Source organism: Lynx canadensis, chromosome B1 (genome assembly GCF_007474595.2).
Source record: "Lynx canadensis isolate LIC74 chromosome B1, mLynCan4.pri.v2, whole genome shotgun sequence".
NCBI classification, from domain to species: domain Eukaryota; kingdom Metazoa; phylum Chordata; class Mammalia; order Carnivora; family Felidae; genus Lynx; species Lynx canadensis.
Genome location: NC_044306.2, coordinates 173,348,186 through 173,366,546, shown reverse-complemented (window position 1 = coordinate 173,366,546; position 18,361 = coordinate 173,348,186). Strand labels below are relative to the sequence as shown.

The following is an 18,361-nucleotide window of genomic DNA, read 5'->3' as shown; positions in this document are numbered from 1 at the left end:
GAGAATGACCATTTCTGGGTTTCAGAGAAGTACAATAATTGACCAGCACAGGGGGATCTAGGTAACTCCACTAATGCCTTCTCTCGGTAGTGCCATTTCCTCTTCTCACGGCCTCGCAGCTCTTGTCTCCGGGACAGTGCCCTCTCCCCTCTCCAGCCCAGTGCCCCTCTCGTACACTTCGCCACACCTTCTTTCCATGCCACGTATCTGACTTTAACAATATGAAAGAGATTGGAAAGTGGAAGATGGTGTGATGTTATTATTGACCTAGTTCTTAATAGTACGCAGGGACCATTTATAGAGCCTCCGTAAGGCTTCTCTTCCCTTACATGCTCTCTAAATGTTTATTGACTAAGTCAGAGAATTAGTCTCGTATATTCACTAGTTTCTGCAAGCTGATTCTTCTAGATGTTCAGAAATATGGAACACAATTTTGGCGAATACAAAATGAAATGAGTCACTGCTTTACTCAGTTTACGTTGATCTAGCACCCACTGCGAGATACACGATTCAGAGGACTGTGCCACAGTCCCGCCCTCAGGGAGTCCTGATTTGGTGGGAGAGAGTTGTTATGAAGGGTGATAAGTGCCAGAATAGAACAGAAATCCACTAAAAGGGCACCAGGAGAGGGATCCACCTCACCTGAGGGTTGGGGGTGTTGTAGGGAGTTGGAAGATGGAGAGGAGAGAAGGCAACAGAAGTTTGAGCTGAGTTTTGAAAGGCTGAGATGGCAGAAGATGAAGGAGAAAGGCATATGCAGGGAGAGCAGCAGCAGCGAAGGAGGACACAGACTCAGAGGAGCAAGGGACTCCTGGGCACCTATTGTGGTGGTGGGGGGAGGCAGGAAGGGAGGGCAGAGGTAAGGTTAGGAAGGTAGGAGGAGGCAGATCCTGAAGGGCTCAGGACCTTGGCTCAGGAGTTTGCACGTGATCCCTAAGGCCTTTGGAGGGTTTTATGTTGGGGTGTGACCTTGAGCTTTGACAAGATCACTCAGACTTCTCAGAATGGAGGCAGAAGCAGCACAGAGGAACACCCAATAGGACACGGCTGCAGAGAGATGGCGAGAGGCATTACAGCAGGCCTGGGACCAGGCTGGATTTGGGAGACCTAGAAGGTGACTCGGAACTTGATCACCATCTGCTTTGGGGGCAGGTGGAGCCCTGAGGAAGAGGGAGGGGTCTAGGATGACACCATTTGCTCCCTGAGGAACTGGTTGGGTATTAGCACCATCAATTACCACAGGAAAAACTAAGCTACTTTATGTAAGAAATTATAAAGATATTGCTAATAACAAAATCTACTTGTAAAATGAGGGCCCACATTGTGATGAGCACCGGGTGATGTATGGAAGTGCTGAATCACTGTATTTTCACCTGATACTAATATTACCCTGTGTATGAACTCACTGGAATTTGAATAAAAACTTTAAAAAATAAAATAAAATGAGGGCCCACAGAAAGTCCTCAGATTTCATCCTTTGCAATAATGCCATCTTGCCGCCTTTTTCCAGGAAACTATCGGAATGCACACGACGTTCTCTTCAGTATGTATGCAGAACTTAAATCCCAGAAGATCAAAATTCCCTCTGAGATGGCCACCAACCTCATGATTCTGCACAGTTATATCCTCGTGAAGGTGAGGCCTTACAGTGACTTGGGACATAATCTGCCAAGTGAGTTTATCACCTGAAGGATTTTTTTTTATGGGCACCCCTCCATTGGATGAGCGTGATTTTCTAGATCTCTATGTTGTTAAGTGAAAAAAAGCAACATAGAATAATTGTACAATATGCTGCCTTTTGTGTACAAAAGGGAAAAAAAATAAGAATGAATAAATATTCATTGCAAGTAAAATGAGAAATATACTCAGAAGTCTAGCTAGCAAAAGTAATTTCCTAAAGGGAACAAGACATGGGACAGAGGGGGCCTGGTACCATCCCAATCAGGTGATAGAAGGGAGCATATCTTTCTCCGTGTACCTTGTTTTACCTTGTTTTGATTTTGAAGCACATAAATGTATTACCTGGCCAAAAAAAAAAAAAAAAAAAAAACATTTTTGTTCAACCAGAGCTTATATTAATTCTAAGATCGCGGATTTTATACAATTCCATGATTTTTTTTTTAATTTTTTAACGTTTATTTATTTTTGAGACAGATAGAGACAGAGCATGAATGGGGGAGGGGCAGAGAGAAGGAGACACAGAATCTGAAACAGGCTCCAGGCTCTGAGCTGTCAGCACAGAGCCCAACGCGGGGCTCAAACTCACGGACCGCGAGATCGTGACCTGGCTGAAGTCGGATGCTTAACCGACTGCGCCACCCAGGCGCCCCCCCTCCATGATTTTTAATACTATTTAGTTTTCATCTGAATATAAAAATAATACATATTCACTGAGAAAATTTAGAGAGTGTAGAAAAGTATAATGAAAAATTTACCCTTTGAGCCCATCACCATACATAACACCTGTTAACGCAGTGCTGTATACGCCCTCCATACTTCTATGAAGACGTGTGCATGTTTTTTTTACATTAGTATTTATGTCCAGTTGTCTGTTCTGTTTTTTCAATTAGTAATTTTTAATAAAAAACAAAATACATCACGCAAACCTCAAATACTTGTGTACAGTTTTCTTAAATATTATATGTGTGTGTATCCACACACACATAAACACATCTTTGTAAAGATACAGAATCCAACCTACATATTCTTCCAGATTTTCATTTATATCAGAATATACCTTCCCATATTAATGTTAAATTGGCATTCAGGCCAGTCCACAAGAGCTTATTTAACTTTGACAGGACCTAGGATCACAGTAGTCATATTATGAATGATTTAGATCCCAATTATCTATAACAGCAGTGTCCAATAGAACTTTCTACAGTGTTAGAAGTGTACCATATCTGTGCTGCCCCACGTGGCAGCCACTAGCCTGGCTGTGGGGCACCTTAAATACAGCTGGTGCAACTGATAAACTCATTTTTTTTTTCCTTTACATAATTTTAATTTTAGGGGCACCTGGCTGGCTTATTTGGAAAAGCATGTGACTCTGGATCTCAGGGTCATGAGTTTGAGCCCCACGGATGTAGGGATGACTTACAATTTTCATTTTTAAATTTAAACAGCCACATGTGGCTAGTGGCTACCGTGTTAGCCCACACAGTTCTGTAACATTGATTTTTTTTTTAATATTTATTTATTTTTGAGACAGAAAGAGACACAGCATGAGCAGGGAAGGGGCAGAGAGAGAAGGAGACACAGAATGTGAAGCAGGCTCCAGGCTCTGAGCTGTCAACACAGAGCCCGATGGGGGGCTCGAACTCACGAACCGTGAGATCGTGACCTGAGCTGAAGTCAGACGCTTAATCGACTGAGCCACCCAGGTGCCCCTGTAACACTGATTTTAAGGGAAAAATTAGAATTCCAGCTTGCAACCCCTGAGAGTACATTTCCCTCCAGAGCAGCAGGAAGATCCATTCTCTCATGTGGAAAAGAGTAGAAAGGGAGAAGGGAGGTCTCTCTCAGCTTCAGACCTGAGTGGCAGTGCCAGTGTGCTGGGGGCACAGAATCCAGCAAGATGGAACTTTTGGGGTCAGGGGGAGGATAGAAAGAGCTGGTGGGGGGCACCTGGGTGGCTCAGCCAGTTAAGCGTCCAAGTTCAGCTCAGGTCATGATCTCACAGTTTGTGAGTTGAAGCCCTGCGTCAGGCTCTGTGCTGACAGCTTGGAGCCTGGAACCTGCTTTGGATTCTGGGTCTCCTTCTCTTTCTTCTCCTCCCCTGCTTGTGCTGTCTCTGTCTCTCTCAACAATAAGCATTAAAAAAAAAAAAAAAAAAGCTGGTAGAAGATGGGAAGCAAAAGTTAAGGAATCCTTATATAAGAAGCACCCTGAGTGATAGGGATGGTTCTCAAGTCTTTTACTTTTCCTCTGGCATTAAGGGCTGGCCTGTCACTTGCATAGGACCAGACACCCTCTTCCCTCCCACTGCAGGGCCCCTGTGACTCTTCCCCTTTGCTGTAATGTTTGCCTCTTTCACAAGCACCAAACATTCCCAAGATTTTTAACTGTGATATCAGAAGTGAAACTGTTAACCTTTCCAAGTACGAACAAGTTCATGTGAAAATGTCAACACCATCTTTGACACCAAGGACTGAAAAAAGCCATCCACATTTCAGGGGATATCAAGACAGCTTTGGTGGATGTTTCCTCTCAGAGGTGGGACAGGGACTCTGGCTGAGGGACAGCCAGGGAACTCTGGGTCTCGATGACTGGGCTGGGAAGTCTGAGGCACAGAGAGTCAACAGAGGACAAACAGCAGGGGACTCCTACCCTTTAGATTCAGTTAACAGAAGGTTGCAGTGCTCAGTAAATTCTACTATCATTCATTTGCTTAGACTGGATGCCTGGGAGTTACTCTAAACTTGCCCTGCACATTCTCACCAGTTCTGCCTCCTATTCAGTCTGCTCCCCTCACCCCGAACCCCCCACCCCTGTCGGCTGCCCCACCTTGCCTGGATGATGCAGCAACGTTGTGGCCTGGTCCTGTGGACTCTCCAGCTTCCTCTCATCTTAAGCATCACAGACCCTGCTCGTACTTAGTACTTACCCGATCTCAGGCCCCTCCAGCCATCGCTGCCCCTTTTTCCACATGACAGGCAGCACCCTTTTCCTTTAACAACTCATCCCCTTTCAGCCTGACAGACCCAGCCTTCAGGTCTCACGACCGCTTGGCAAAGTTGGTATCATTAGCCCTCCAAAAATGGCCAGGAAGAGATGGATCAGGGATTTGAACTCATGTCACATGGTCTAAGACAAAGTAGAAAACAGAGCACAGAGTAGAGGTGAGGCCAGTGAGGCCATGGTGCCAGGCAGCAGCTGCTGGAAGAATAAAGGAGAAATCCCAAGTGCCATAAGCCAAGTAAGGCTGCAAGGATCCTGGAACGACCCTGTTCAGGGTCATAATCAAGGGGGGATTATTTTATTTGGGGCAATAAAGAGTGAATTAGGTTGAATCAAAATCTCTAAGAAAAGTAAAACATGTATTTCAGATTCATGTTAAAAATGGAGATCATATGAAAGGGGCACGTATGCTTATTCGGGTGGCCAACAACATCAGCAAGTTTCCGTCACGTGAGTACTGTCTGAGAAGAGCTTGTTACCTGCACTTCTGCATTCGTGTGGCACCGTGAGATCTATAGTCACTAACTCTGCAGCCACTATAGTATAACGGTATGCCAAGACCACCTCCAGGTTTGGCAATTCACTAGGACTCACACAACTCGGCACATCATAGTGCCGAAGGCTACGATTTATTTCAGCAAAAGAATACAAAACCAAATTGGCAAACGGAAAAGGCACATGGGGCAAAGTCTGGAGGAGCACAGGTGCAAGCTTCCAAGGGTCCCTTCCAAATGGAGTCACACAGGACACACTCGACTCCTCCAGGAATGAGTTGTGTGACAGCACACGTAAAATGGGGTCTCCCAGAGGAGACTCAGTGCCCAGGGGTTGTACGGGGGCCTGGTCACATCAGCACCTCCCGCTTGGTACGTACTGAATTTCCAGACTCCCAGAGAGCAGGTGTTCAGCATAAACCACATTGTTTGTACCAAGAGTTTAGGCAGTGAGCCACTCTTATCAGTTCTGGAAATGGCAGAAACTCCTCCAAAATCCAAGTCCCACATGCCAGCCAAGATCAAGCAGATCTTTCTAAGGATAATAACCTCAACACTACACACATGGGTACTATTATTATTTTCCCTATTTTACAGAGAAGCTAATGGAGGCAAAAGAAGTGAATAACACTTGCCCGAGATCACACTATTAGCTAATAAGTCTGACTCTCTTCTCAACCACGATAGGCCACGCCCTCTACAAAAGGTCCCATTATCCCATATGATGTATCGTTATAACATTCTTCAGTTAATAGACTTTCCCACATTCTACGACAGGGCAACACAATTTTTCTGTAAAGGGCTAAACGTCTAGGCCTCGTGGGCCAAACGGTCTCTGTCACAACTACTGTTTCTACGTAAACCGTACATGAGCATGGTTGTGCTCCAAAAGGACTTTACATTTTTGGACATGGACATTTAACCACATGTAACTTTCATATGTCACAAAATATTCTTTTGATTTTTTTCAACCATCGACAAATGTAAAAGCCATTCTTAGCTCATGAGTCGTACAAAAACAGAGGGCCAGATTTGGCTCACAGGTCATACCTCACCAACCCCTGTTCTCTAAATATATTCTTTTCTGTTACATGAAAAAAAACTTTAACCGTATACCATGCTGGCAAATGGTGTAACAGGACACACACTCTCGCGACTGCTGGTGGGAATGGACATTGGTATATGCCTTTCTAGAGAGCAGTTTGGCAATTTGTGCTAAGAGTGTTTTTTAAAAGGTCATGCTCTTTGATCCATTAATTCACCTTCTGGATATCTGTCCTGGAGAAACAGACGCATGGAGAGAGGTTAGTGCATAAAATTCTTAATCTCCCTTACCATGCATCGGCAGTCCTGTCAAATGTAAAACTTTCTCTCACCGGTAACGGGAGGATACATGCAGATGTCCTCAAGCAAGTGCCGGTCCAAGTGTCCCCTGGCAAAACACAGTATAATCACAGGAAGGACATTTTGATAAGCAGCGACTTCACTGCTGTGTCCTGTCCTCGTTTAACAGGTCACACATCTGGTTCTTTGCCAGAAAACGCACATTTAGAGAGGTGTGATCCTGTTTTCCTCCTGAACAGGGACAGAGTCATGACGGTAGGAGCACTGTGCTTTCTGCTCTCGCTTGTTTTGCAGACATTGTGCCCATCCTGACGTCTACTGTGATCGAGTGCCACAGAGCAGGCCTGAAGAACTCTGCTTTCAGCTTCGCAGCTATGTTGATGAGGCCCGAGTACCGCCACAAAATAGATGCCAAGTACAAAAAGAAGATTGAGGCTATGGTCCGGTAGGCAGTGACAGCTCTTTCTATCTAATCACACTTCACAAATGCGTTTGTTAGAATACGGCTGCTAGTGTGCAGGCTCGGTAAGAGAATGGATGGGGGGCAGCAATCAGGACTGTATTCAGCTACCAGCAGCAGAAAACCCGACAATGGCTTGAACAAGTCAGGATTTCTTTGACTCCTACACAAAGCATCACAGTTCCGGGCTGGTGCTGCTGGGTCCTGATGCCAGCAAGGACAGATCCCTCCGCCTTCCAGCTTTGCCATCCAGAGCATATAGAATTTCCCTCCTCATGAAGAGGCAGGTGGGGAGAAAACGTAGGGGCACGTTTGCCCTGACATCTTGGTACCACGCCTGGGCACTAGCTTTGAAGAGATGCTAGTTAAGATTTCTCTACAGCTATGAGGTCTGATATGGACTGCTAGCCACGTGTGGCTATTTAAATTAAAATTAAATTTAAAATTTAGTTCCTCACATCACCCATATTTCAAGCGCTCAGAAGCTTCATGTGACTCATGACTACCATATTGAAGAGCACAGGATTAGAACACTGCCGTTGTCACAAGGAAGTTCTGTTGCACAGCCTTAGGCAGTCTTTACCACTTGAGTATACAAAAGGGAGAGACAGAGGAGAAAAAGCGAGCTTACCCCTCCGTGACCCTAGAAGAGAGGACACAGAAGACCCACCCATGTTTTCTGCCATTTACTGTGCCATGAACTCTAACTCCTGCATGTGGCCCATATACTGTTACGGTCTGACCAATCTTGATTCCTCTTCCCCCTTCCTGAGCTAGAGTGCAGGCTGATGCTGAGCTTCTCTCTAGTTTCAGATTCTGACTGTGAAGAAGTAGGCATGTTAAACATGTGATTCCTTCTCACAGGAGACCTGATACATCCGAGACAGAAGAGGCCACAACCCCATGTCCCTTCTGCGAATTTCTTCTCCCAGAGTGTGAACTCCTGTGTCCTGGATGCAAAAATAACATCCCATATTGCATTGTAACAGTAAGTTTCTTTTTAACAAATATTCACAATCCATCTGAATACTTGCTGTGTAAGAAAAAACACACTTGGGAATCAGATGGTCCTGGCTTAAGGCCTTTTTCTGCCACTTTCTTGGCTATATAACCTTGTGCAGTTTGCTTTACCTTCCGGGCCCAACCCTAACAATGTGTGCCTAGTGAGATCAACTGCAGGTTGAAGACAGAACATGAAGTCCTAGTTCACTACCTTGGCATACTGTACCACTGCATAAGTGGTGGTTTTTAGTATTAATTTTAATATTAAGACCTATTAGAAAAATTTAAATACAGGTTATTTGTTAATCACTAGGCTAACATAAGCTTTATTTTAGAGGAAAATAAATTTAGGTAATGATGTCACAAAATTGAACACCCTTCTGTGAATGTGAGAAATGAAATCTGGCTTCAGTCTGTTTGACGCCATCTCTTCATAGTCAATCACCTACGTGAAATACCAATTTCATAATTTAGAGGTCTGGCTTTTAACTTGAATACGTGTATCGTAACTGAATGATGGCAGGAATTTTTTAAATGATGAATTTTACTTTGAAATGTACTCTTTCCAGGGTCGCCATATGTTGAAGGATGACTGGACTGTGTGCCCACACTGCGACTTCCCTGCCCTGTACTCAGAATTTAAGATGTAAGTGTGCATTGTTTCATTCCGCCACACGGATGAGGCCTTTGATTCAACCACTCTTTTATTCTGAGGTCTCCTTATTCATGTTCCTAAAGACCCAAGTTGTCTTCTTGGAAGAACTTTCTAAATGACCTTTGTGAACATTATCCTTAAAGGGGACCTTGCATGAGGACTGAATATTCCTAATTCTTAAACTGCATGATGAACATGACTAAGGAGGTGTAGACAGGAATAGCTGTTTTTCACGTTAGAATATCCCAAAGATAAAGGAATGTATTTCATTTTACTCTGCCTTTCCCTCCCCAAACAGCATGTTAAATACTGAAAGCACATGTCCTATGTGTTCAGAAAAACTAAACTTTGCTCAACTAAAAAAAATCTTGGACTGTACCCAGTACCTGCGAACAGAGGTAGAGCAGTGAGTCGCGCGTGCAGGTAAGTGCCAGACAATTCACTCATTTCCCAGGGCATGAGGGTCCACAGAGTAGACACGGCTTTACAGTTTGTATTGGTAACACCTCCTTTTTGTGCATCATGTAACTTGTCAGATTTGAAGAATCTATAACAAACCTTTGGTGTGCTTAAAAAATGCTAAAAGGCAGGTTGTACAGTCTCCATGGTGACAAAGGCTATTTGGCCAACCAGCATCATGGATTTCAACTATGCTGTATTTTATCAAACCACATGTTCTTTTTAATCAGTCTATTAAAACCAGAGCCAGCTTATGAACAATGGAGTTTTTTAAAGTTCTGAATATATTATAAAGGTTTTGGCTTCCACAGATTTGAAAAATCGCTTCTTTCCAAGTCTCATTTTTGCCACATGGAAGCTATACATACCCTTTCCATTTGAATTCCACTGGCAAGAATTTACTCATGGCCACAAATACTTCAAAGGGAGGCAGGGAAATGTGGTGTCTGCCTGGGAAGCCAAAAGCCCCGCCCGCCCAAACCCGGGTGTCTCGTTGAAAGGAAAAAGTGAGATCGGTTCCTGACACGGCATCTACCCTCACTTGGTTAAAATGGAACTCTGCGTTTTCTCACTACCTGCCTCCACAGTCTCCTTTCCTCAGTAAATAGCAGCTCTATTCAGCTAGCCGGTCAGGACGGAAACCCGGACGTTATCGGACTCATCCTCGCCTCTTCCCCCAGTCCATGGGCAAGTCCTCTCGTCCACCTGCAGTGTATCAAGTTCCCTTCACAAACCCTCTTGGGAACTTTCTACTACACCTGCAAAAACAGCCTCCGCCTCCCCCTCCCCCTCCCGCTCACTGTCCTGCAGCCCTGCTAGTCTCTGCACAGCACCTGAGAAATCTTGCATTCCCATCAGTAGCACACAAAGGCTTGTCTGCCTTTTTGTTTATAATGTCCCAGTGGGTGTAAAGTGGTATCTCATTGTGGTTCTGATTTCCATTTCCCTAATGACTAAAGATATGGAGCATCTTTTCATGGGCTTTTTGGCCATTTTTGTACCTTTGGAGAACTGTCTATTCAAGTCCTCTGCCCATTTTTTAACCTGGTAATTTATCTTTTTATTGTTGGGTTATAAGAATTCGTTTTTTATTATTTATTTATTTTGAGAGAGAGACAGACAGACAGACACAGAGACAGAGAGCGAGCAGGGGAGGGTCAGAGAGAGAGGAGGGGAGAGAATCCCAAGCAGGTTCCACACTGTGAGTGCAGAGCCTGATGTGGGCCTCCAACTCATGAACCGTGAGATCATGACCTGAGCTGAAATTCAAGAGTCGGCCCCTTAACCGATTGAGCTACCCAGGCGCCCCAAGTTATAAGAATTCTTAATAGACCCTAGATACAAGTGTTTTACTAGATAAATCATTTGCAAATATCCTCTTCCATTCTGTGGAAGTATTTTTTACTTTCTTGATAGTATCCTTTGATGTAAAAATTTTTATTTTCATGAAGTCCAGTTTATCTTTTTTTCTGTCTTTAGTTATATATGCTATACGCACTTTTGGAGTCATATCTAAGAAAATACTTATAGCTGTTTCGCTCTAAGAGTTTTATAGTTGTTGCTCTTACATTTATATTTTTGATCCATTTAATTTTTGTGTACTGTGTTAAGTTAGGGATCCAACCTCCTTCTTTTGCCATGTACATGTCCCAGGACCTTTTGCTGAAAACTATTCTTCCCCATTGTTACTGGGTTGTCTTTTAGTTATTGAGTTGTAAAACTTCTTTATTTGCATTTCCTAGATACAAATCTGTCAGATATATTTTGCAAATATTTTCTTTCTGTGGCTTCCCAATTCATTTCCTTAATGGTGTCTTTTAATGAGATTTTAATTATAATTTATACATTGTAAAATTTTATGGTTATTGTGTCCTGTCTAAAAAAATATTTGTCTACTAACAAGTCATGAGCATATTCTACTAGGTTTTCTTCTAGAAGTTCTAGGTCTGTGACCCATGTTGAAATTATTTTTGTTTATATGTGAGAGTAGGATTGAGATTCCCCCTGCAGCTCCCTCAAGCAGATATACAGTCTTCCAACACCATTTGTTGAAAAATCTTTCCTTTCCCCGTTGAATTGCTTGGGTGCCTTTGTTGAAAACCAATGAGGTTTTAAGTATAGATATTTCTGGACTGTACCCTCTCTTCTTTTCCATTGATGTATTTGTCCCCTATTTTAATACTTCATTGTTTTGGTTACTGTGACTTTATGACACATCTTAAAGTCCGGTACTGTGGATCCTCCAGCACTGTTACTTTTCCCAAGATTGTTTTGACTATTTTTTTTTAAATGAAATTTATTGTCAAATTGGTTTCCATACAACACTCAATGCTCATCCCAACAGGTGCCTTCCTCAATGCCCATCACCCACTTTCCCCTCACCCTCACCCCCATCAACCCTCAGTTCTCAGTATTAAGAGTCTCTTATGGTTTGCCTCCTTCCCTCTCTGTAACTTTTTTCCCCCCTTCCCCTCCTCCGTGGTCTTCTGTTGAGTTTCTCAGAATCCACATATAAGTGAAAACATATGGTATCTGTCTTCCTCTGCCTGACTTATTTCACTTGCATAACACTCTCCAGTTCCATCCATGTTGCTACAAATGGCCAGATTTCATTCTTTCTCATTGCCAAGTAGTATTCCATTGTATATATAAACCACATCTTCTTTATCCATACTTCAGTTGATGGACATTTAGACTCTTTCCATAATTTGGCTATTGTTGAAAGTGCTGCTATAAACATTGGAGTACAAGTGCCCCTGTGCATCAGCACTCCTGTAGCCCTTGGGTAAATTCCTAGCAGTGCTATTCTTGGGTCATAGGGTAGATCTATTTTTAATTTTTTGAGGAACCTCCACACTGTTTTCCAGAGCGGCTGCACCAGTTTGCATTCCCACCAACAGTGCAAGAGGGTTCCTGTTTCTCCACATCCTCTCCAGCATCTATAGTCTCCTGATTTGTTCATTTTAGCCATTCTGACTGGAGTGAGGTGGTATCTCAGTGTGGTTTTGATTTGTATTTCCCTGATGAGGAGCGACATTGAACATTTTTCATGTGCCTGTTGGCCATCCGGATGTCTTCTTTAGAGAAGTGTCTATTCATGTCTTCTGCCCATTTCATCACTGGATTATTTGTTTTTCGGGTGTGGAGTTTGATGAATTCTTTATAGATTTTGGATACTAGCCCTTTGTCCGACATGTCATTTGCAAATATCTTTTCCCATTCCGTTGGTTGCCTTTTAGTTTTGTTGATTGTTTCCTTTGCAGCGCAGGTTTTTATCTTGTTGAGGTCCCAATAGTTCATTTTTGTTTTTAATTCCCTTGCCTTTGGAGATGTGTCAAGTAAGAAACTGCTGCAGCTGAGGTCAGAGAGGTTTTTTTTCCCTGCTTTCTCCTCTAGGGTTTTGATGGTTTCCTGTCTCACATTCAGGTCCTTCATCCATTTTGAGTTTATTTTTGTGAATGGTGTAAGAAAGTGTAAGAATTCTTCTGCATGTTGTTGTCCAGTTCTCCCAGCACCATTTGTTAAAGAGACTGTCTTTTTTCCATCAGATATTCTTTCCTGCTTTGTCAAAGATTAGTTGGCCATACATTTGTGGGTCCAATTCTGGAGTCTCTATTCTATTCCATTGGTCTATGTGTCTGTTTTTGTGCCAATACCATGCTGTCTTCATGATTACAGCTTTGTTGTAGAGGCTAAAATCAGGGATTGTGATGCCTCCACTTTGGTTTTCTTCTTCAATATTACTTTGGCTACTCGGGGTCTTTTGTGGTTCCATACAAATTTTAGGATTGCTTATTCTAGCTTCAAGAAGAATGCTGGTGCAATTTTGACTGGGATTGCATTGAATGTGTAGATTGCTTTGAGTAGTATTGACATTTTAACAATATTTATTCTTCCAATCCATGAGCACAGAATGTTTTTCCATTTCTTTATATCTTCTTCAATTTCCTTCATAATTTTCTATAGTTTTCAGCATACAGATCTTTTACATCTTTGGTTAGGTTTATTCCTAGGTATTTTATGCTTCTTGGTGCAATTGTGAATGGGATCAGTTTCTTTATTTGTCTTTCTGTTGCTTCATTGTTAGTGTATGAGAATGCAACTGATTTCTGTACATTGATTTTGTATCCTGCAACTTTGCTGAATTCATGCATCAATTCTAGCAGACTTTTCGTGGAGTCTGTCGGGTTTTCCATGTATAATATCATGTCATCTGCAAAAAGTCAAAGCTTGATTTTGTCTTTGCCAATTTTGATGCCTTTGATTTCCTTTTGTTGTCTGATTGCTGATGCTAGCGCTTCCAACACTATGTTAAACAACAGTGGTGAGAGTGGACATCCCTGTGGTGTTCCTGATCTCAGGGGAAAAGCTCTCAGTTTTTCTCCATTGAGGACGGTATTAGCTGTGGGCTTTTCATGAATGGCTTTCATGATGTTTAAATATGTTCCTTCTATCTCAACTTTCTCGAGGGTCTTTATTAAGAAAGGATGCTGGGGGCGCCTGGGTGGCGCAGTCGGTTGGGCGTCCGACTTCAGCCAGGTCACGATCTCGCGGTCCGTGAGTTCGAGCCCCGCGTCGGGCTCTGGGCTGATGGCTCAGAGCCTGGAGCCTGTTTCCAATTCTGTGTCTCCCTCTCTCTCTGCCCCTCCCCCGTTCATGCTCTGTCTCTCTCTGTCCCAAAAATAAATAAAAACGTTGAAAAAATAATTAAAAAAAAAAAAAAAGGATGCTGAATTTTGTCGAATGCTTTTTCTGCATCGATTGACAGGATCATATGGTTCTTATATTTTCTTTCATTAATGTGATGTATCACATTGATGGATTTGCAAATGTCAAACCAGCCCTGCAGCCCAGGAATGAATCCCACTTGATCATGGTGAATAATTTTTTTTATATGCTGTTGAATTTGATTTGCTAGTATCTTGTTGAAAAATTTTGCATCCATATTCATCAGGGATATTGGCCTGTAGTTGTCTTTTTTGCTGGGTCTCTGTCTGGTTTGGGAATGAAAGTGATGCTGGCTTCATAGAATGAGTCTGGAAGTTTTCCTTCCCTTTCTATTTTTTGGAACAGCTTGAGAAGGATAGGTATTATCTCTGCTTTAAATGTCTGGTACAATTCCCCAGGGAAGCCATCTGGTCTTGGACTCTTATTTGTTGGGAGATTTTTGATAACTGATTTAATTTCTTCACTGGTGATGGGTCTGTTCAAACTTCTATTTCTTCCTGAGAGTTTTGGAAGTGTGTGGGTACTTAGGAATTTGTCCATTTCTTTTAGATTGTCCAGTTTGTTGGCATATAATTTTTTATAGTATTCCCTGATAATTGTTTGTATTTCTGAGGGATTGGTTGTAATAATTCCATTTTCATTCATGATTTTATCTATTTGGGTCCTCTCCCTTTTTTTTTTTTTTAAATGTTTATTTATTTTTGAGAGAGACAGAGAGCAGGGGAGGGGCACAAAGAGAGAGGGAGGCACAGAATCCAAAGCAGGCTCCAGGCTCCAAGCTCTCAGCACAGAGCCTGACGAAGGGCTCGAACCCACTAATGTGAGATCATGACCTGAGCCAAAGTCAGACACCCAACAAAGTGAGCCACCCAGGCGCCCGGGTCCTCTCCCTTTTCTTTTTGAGAAGCTTGGCTACAGGTTTATCAATTTTATTTTTTCAAAAAAAAAACAACTCTTGGTTTCATTGATCTGCCCTACCGTTTTTTTTAGATTCTATATTGTTTATTTCTGCTCTGATCTTTATTATTTCTCTTCTGCTGGGTTTGGGGTGCCTTTGCTGTTCTGTTTCCTTTAGGTGTGCTGTTAGATTTTGTGTTTGGGATTTCCTTGTTTCTTGAGATAGGCCTGGATTGCAGTGTATTTTCCTCTCAGGACTGCCTTCCCTGCATCCCAAAGCGTTTGGATTGTTGTATTTTCATTTTCATTTGTTTCCATATATTTTTTAACTTCTTCTCTAACTTCCTGGTTGACCCACTCATTCTTTACTAGGATGTTCTTTAACCTCCATGCTTTTGGAGGTTTTCCAGACTTTTTCCTGTGGTTGATTTCAAGTTTCATAGCATTGTAGTCTGAAAGTGTGCATGGTATGATCTCAATTCTTTCATACTTATGAAGGGCTGTTTTGTGACCCACTATGTGATCTGTCTTGGAGAATGTTCCGTGTGCACTCGAGAAGAAAGTATATTCTGTTGCTTTGGGATGCAGAGTTCTAAATATATCTGTCAAGTCCATCTGATCCAATGTGTCATTCAGGGCCCTTGTTTCTTTATTGACCCTGTGTCTAGATGATGTTTCCATTGCTGTAAGTGGAGTATTAAAGTCTCCTGCAATTACCACATTCTTATCAACAGGCTGCTTATGTTTGTGATTGTTTTACATATTTGGGGGCTCCGGTATTCGGCGCATAGACATTTATAATTGTTAGCTCTTCCTGATGGATAGACCCTGTAATTATTATATAATGTCCTTCTTCATCTCTTGTTACAGCCTTTAATTTAAAGTCTAGTTTGTCTGATGGAAGTATGGCTATTCCAGCTTTCTTTTGACTTCCAGTAGCATGACAGTTCTCCATCCCCTCAGTTTCAATCTGAAGGTGTCCTCAGATCTCAAATGAGTCTCTTGTAGACAGCAAATAGATGGGTCTTGGTTTTTTATCCATTCTGATACCCTATGTCGTTTGGTTGGAGCATTTAGTCCATTGACATTCAGTGTTATTATTGAAAGATACAGGTTTAGAGTCATTATGATGTCTATGGGTTTCATCCTTGTAGTGGTGCCTCTGGTACTTTGTGGTCCTTGCAACATTTCACTCACAGAGTCCCCCTTAGGATCTCTTGTAGGGCTGGTTTAATGGTGATGAATTCCTTCAGTTTTTGTTTGTTTGGGAAAACCTTTATCTCTCCTTCTATTCTAAATGACAGACTTGCTGGATAAAGGATTCTCAGCTGCATATTTTTCCTGTTTATCACATTGAAGATTTCCTGCCATTCCTTTCTGGCCTGCCAAGTTTCAGTAGATAGGTCTGCTACTACCCTTATGTGTCTACCTTTGTATGTTAAGGCCTGTTTATCCCTAGCTGCTTTCAGAATTCTCTCTTTATCCTTGTATATTGCCAGTTTCACTATGATATGTCATGCAGAAGATCGATTCAAATTACATCTGAAGGGAGTTCTCTGCGCCTTTTGGATTTCAATGCCTGTTTCCTTCCCCAGATCAGGGAAGTTTTCAGCTATGATTTGTTAAAGTCCACCTTCAGTCCCTTTCTCTCTTTCTTCTTCTTCTGGAATTCCTATAATACGAATATTGTTCCGTTTGATTGCATCACTCAGTTCTCTACTTCTCCCCTCATACTCCTGGATTTTTTAATCTTTTTCTCAGCTTCTTTCTTCCATAATTTTATCTTCTATTTCACCTATTCTCTCTTCTGCCTCTTCAATCCATGCTGTAGCCACCTCCATTTTATTTTGCACCTCATTTATACCATTTTTTAATTCATCATGACTATTTTTTAGTCTCTTGATCTCTGTAGCAATATTCTCTGCTGTCCTCTATGCTTTTTTCAAGTCCAGCGATCAATTTTATGACTACTATTCTAAATTCTTGTTCCATTATATTGCTTAAATCGGTTTTGGTCAATTTGTTAGCTGTTGCTACTTCTTGGAATTTCTTTTGAGGAATTTCTTTCCGTTTCACCATTTTGGCTAGTTTTCTGTCCCTTATGCATTTTAAAAGCTTGCTGTATGCTCTGCACCTACCAGCACTGCTATATTAAAGGAGGGTCATACACTGTCCAGGGCCTGGCCCTTCAAGAAGTGTTTTTTCGGGGATTGTTACTTGCTCTCTGTTGTTGTGACTTTGGTTATTTTATTACCCTACTCATAGGAATATTTTGGACCCTCCACCAGATGTGCTTTGATTTGTTCCTTGGAGTAGCCTGGGTTGTCTCTGTGTCTCAGGACCCTGTGCTTTCCAGAGGGGTTCCCCTTCCTGCTATATCTTCCCTCATGTGATCCAAAGGGGTCTACACTGAATGATACTCATGCCACCATCCAGTCTTGAAGTTCCTCTGAAACGCCAATTCCTTCTCAAAGTGCATCTAAACTATAATCACCTGAAATACTAGTTAATGTGCAGATGCCCAAGCTAATCAGACTAAATCAGATACCCTGGGAGCTGGAATGTGGCATCTGTATTTTCACAAGACTCCCAAAAGGCTGCAATCATGGAAAAAGTTGAGAATCATGTTTTAGCACATTCCTGTGATCTCTCATCAACCATGTGCTTTTTGTTATACTATCATGTGTCAAATTCAAACTCAAAATTATATACTTGCATGGGACAGAAACTTTGAAAATTACACTACTTCTTTGCCAGTGAATCCTGGTTAGACTGTCTTTAGAAGGCAGCAGAGGAGAAGGGAAGACAGAGGAGGGAGAAGTCACATGCTCCTTTCTGTCTGCTGGTTCCTGCCAGTTTTATCCTCAGTGATCTTTTTTTTTTTTTTTCTTTTAAGTAGGTTTCACACCCAGCTTGGAGCCCAACTCAGGGCTTGAACTCACAAGCCTAGCTTAACCGAGCTACCCAGGCGCCCCTTGACTACTCTTAATCCTTTCCATCTCTCTATAATATTTTAGAGTCAGCTTGTCAAATTCTGTTTTTAAAGCATGCTCAAATTATGATTAAGATTTGTTTCATTTTCTGTTGCTGCATATTATCACAAATTTAGCATCTTAAAACAACATAATTATGTCACAAGTTTTTTGAGAAATAACTGACATTACTTGTTTTAGGTGTACAACATAATGGTTATATATATAGAAATGATTGCCATAGTAAGTTAACATCCGTCACCACACAGTAACTTCCAAATATCCAACATAGTTAACTCTAGTTACCATGCTATACATTACATCCCCAGCACTTATTTATAACTGGAGGCTTGTACCTTTTGACCACTTTCATCTATTCCACCCACTCCCCACCCCAGGCGTCTGGCAACCAACAAACTGTTCTCTGTTATGTAGGAGTTCAGTGTTTCTATACATATAAGTGAGACCATACAGGATTTGTCTTTCTCTAATTTCACTTGGCATAGTGAAGGCCCACCCATGTTGTTGTGAATGGCAATATTTTCTTTTATGGCTGAATAACATTTCTGTGTGTGTGCATACACACGACTTTCTTTCTCCAGTGTCATTTTCTTTATCCAATATAGATGGACACTTAGGTTGTTTCCATATCTTGGCCATTGTAAATAAT

At 42.0% G+C, this 18,361-nt stretch overlaps 1 protein-coding gene across 5 annotated transcripts in view; it reads left to right on the top strand.

Annotated features, from left to right (window-relative positions):
• Positions 1-18,361, top strand: part of WDR19 (WD repeat domain 19) — a 113,182-nt gene that overhangs the window by 84,067 nt on the left and 10,754 nt on the right. For 3 of the 5 annotated variants that reach the window (XM_030314025.1, XM_030314022.1, XM_030314027.1), the window contains 5 exons: positions 1,511-1,635; positions 5,049-5,130; positions 6,813-6,963; positions 7,843-7,966; positions 8,550-8,626. In XM_030314025.1, the coding sequence (XP_030169885.1) occupies positions 1,511-1,635; positions 5,049-5,130; positions 6,813-6,963; positions 7,843-7,966; positions 8,550-8,626 (559 nt within the window). Of the gene's footprint in view, positions 1-1,510; positions 1,636-5,048; positions 5,131-6,812; positions 6,964-7,842; positions 7,967-8,549; positions 8,627-8,933; positions 9,059-18,361 lie in introns of all 5 variants that reach the window. The other 2 variants (XM_030314024.1, XM_030314023.1) reach the window with 1 other exon arrangement.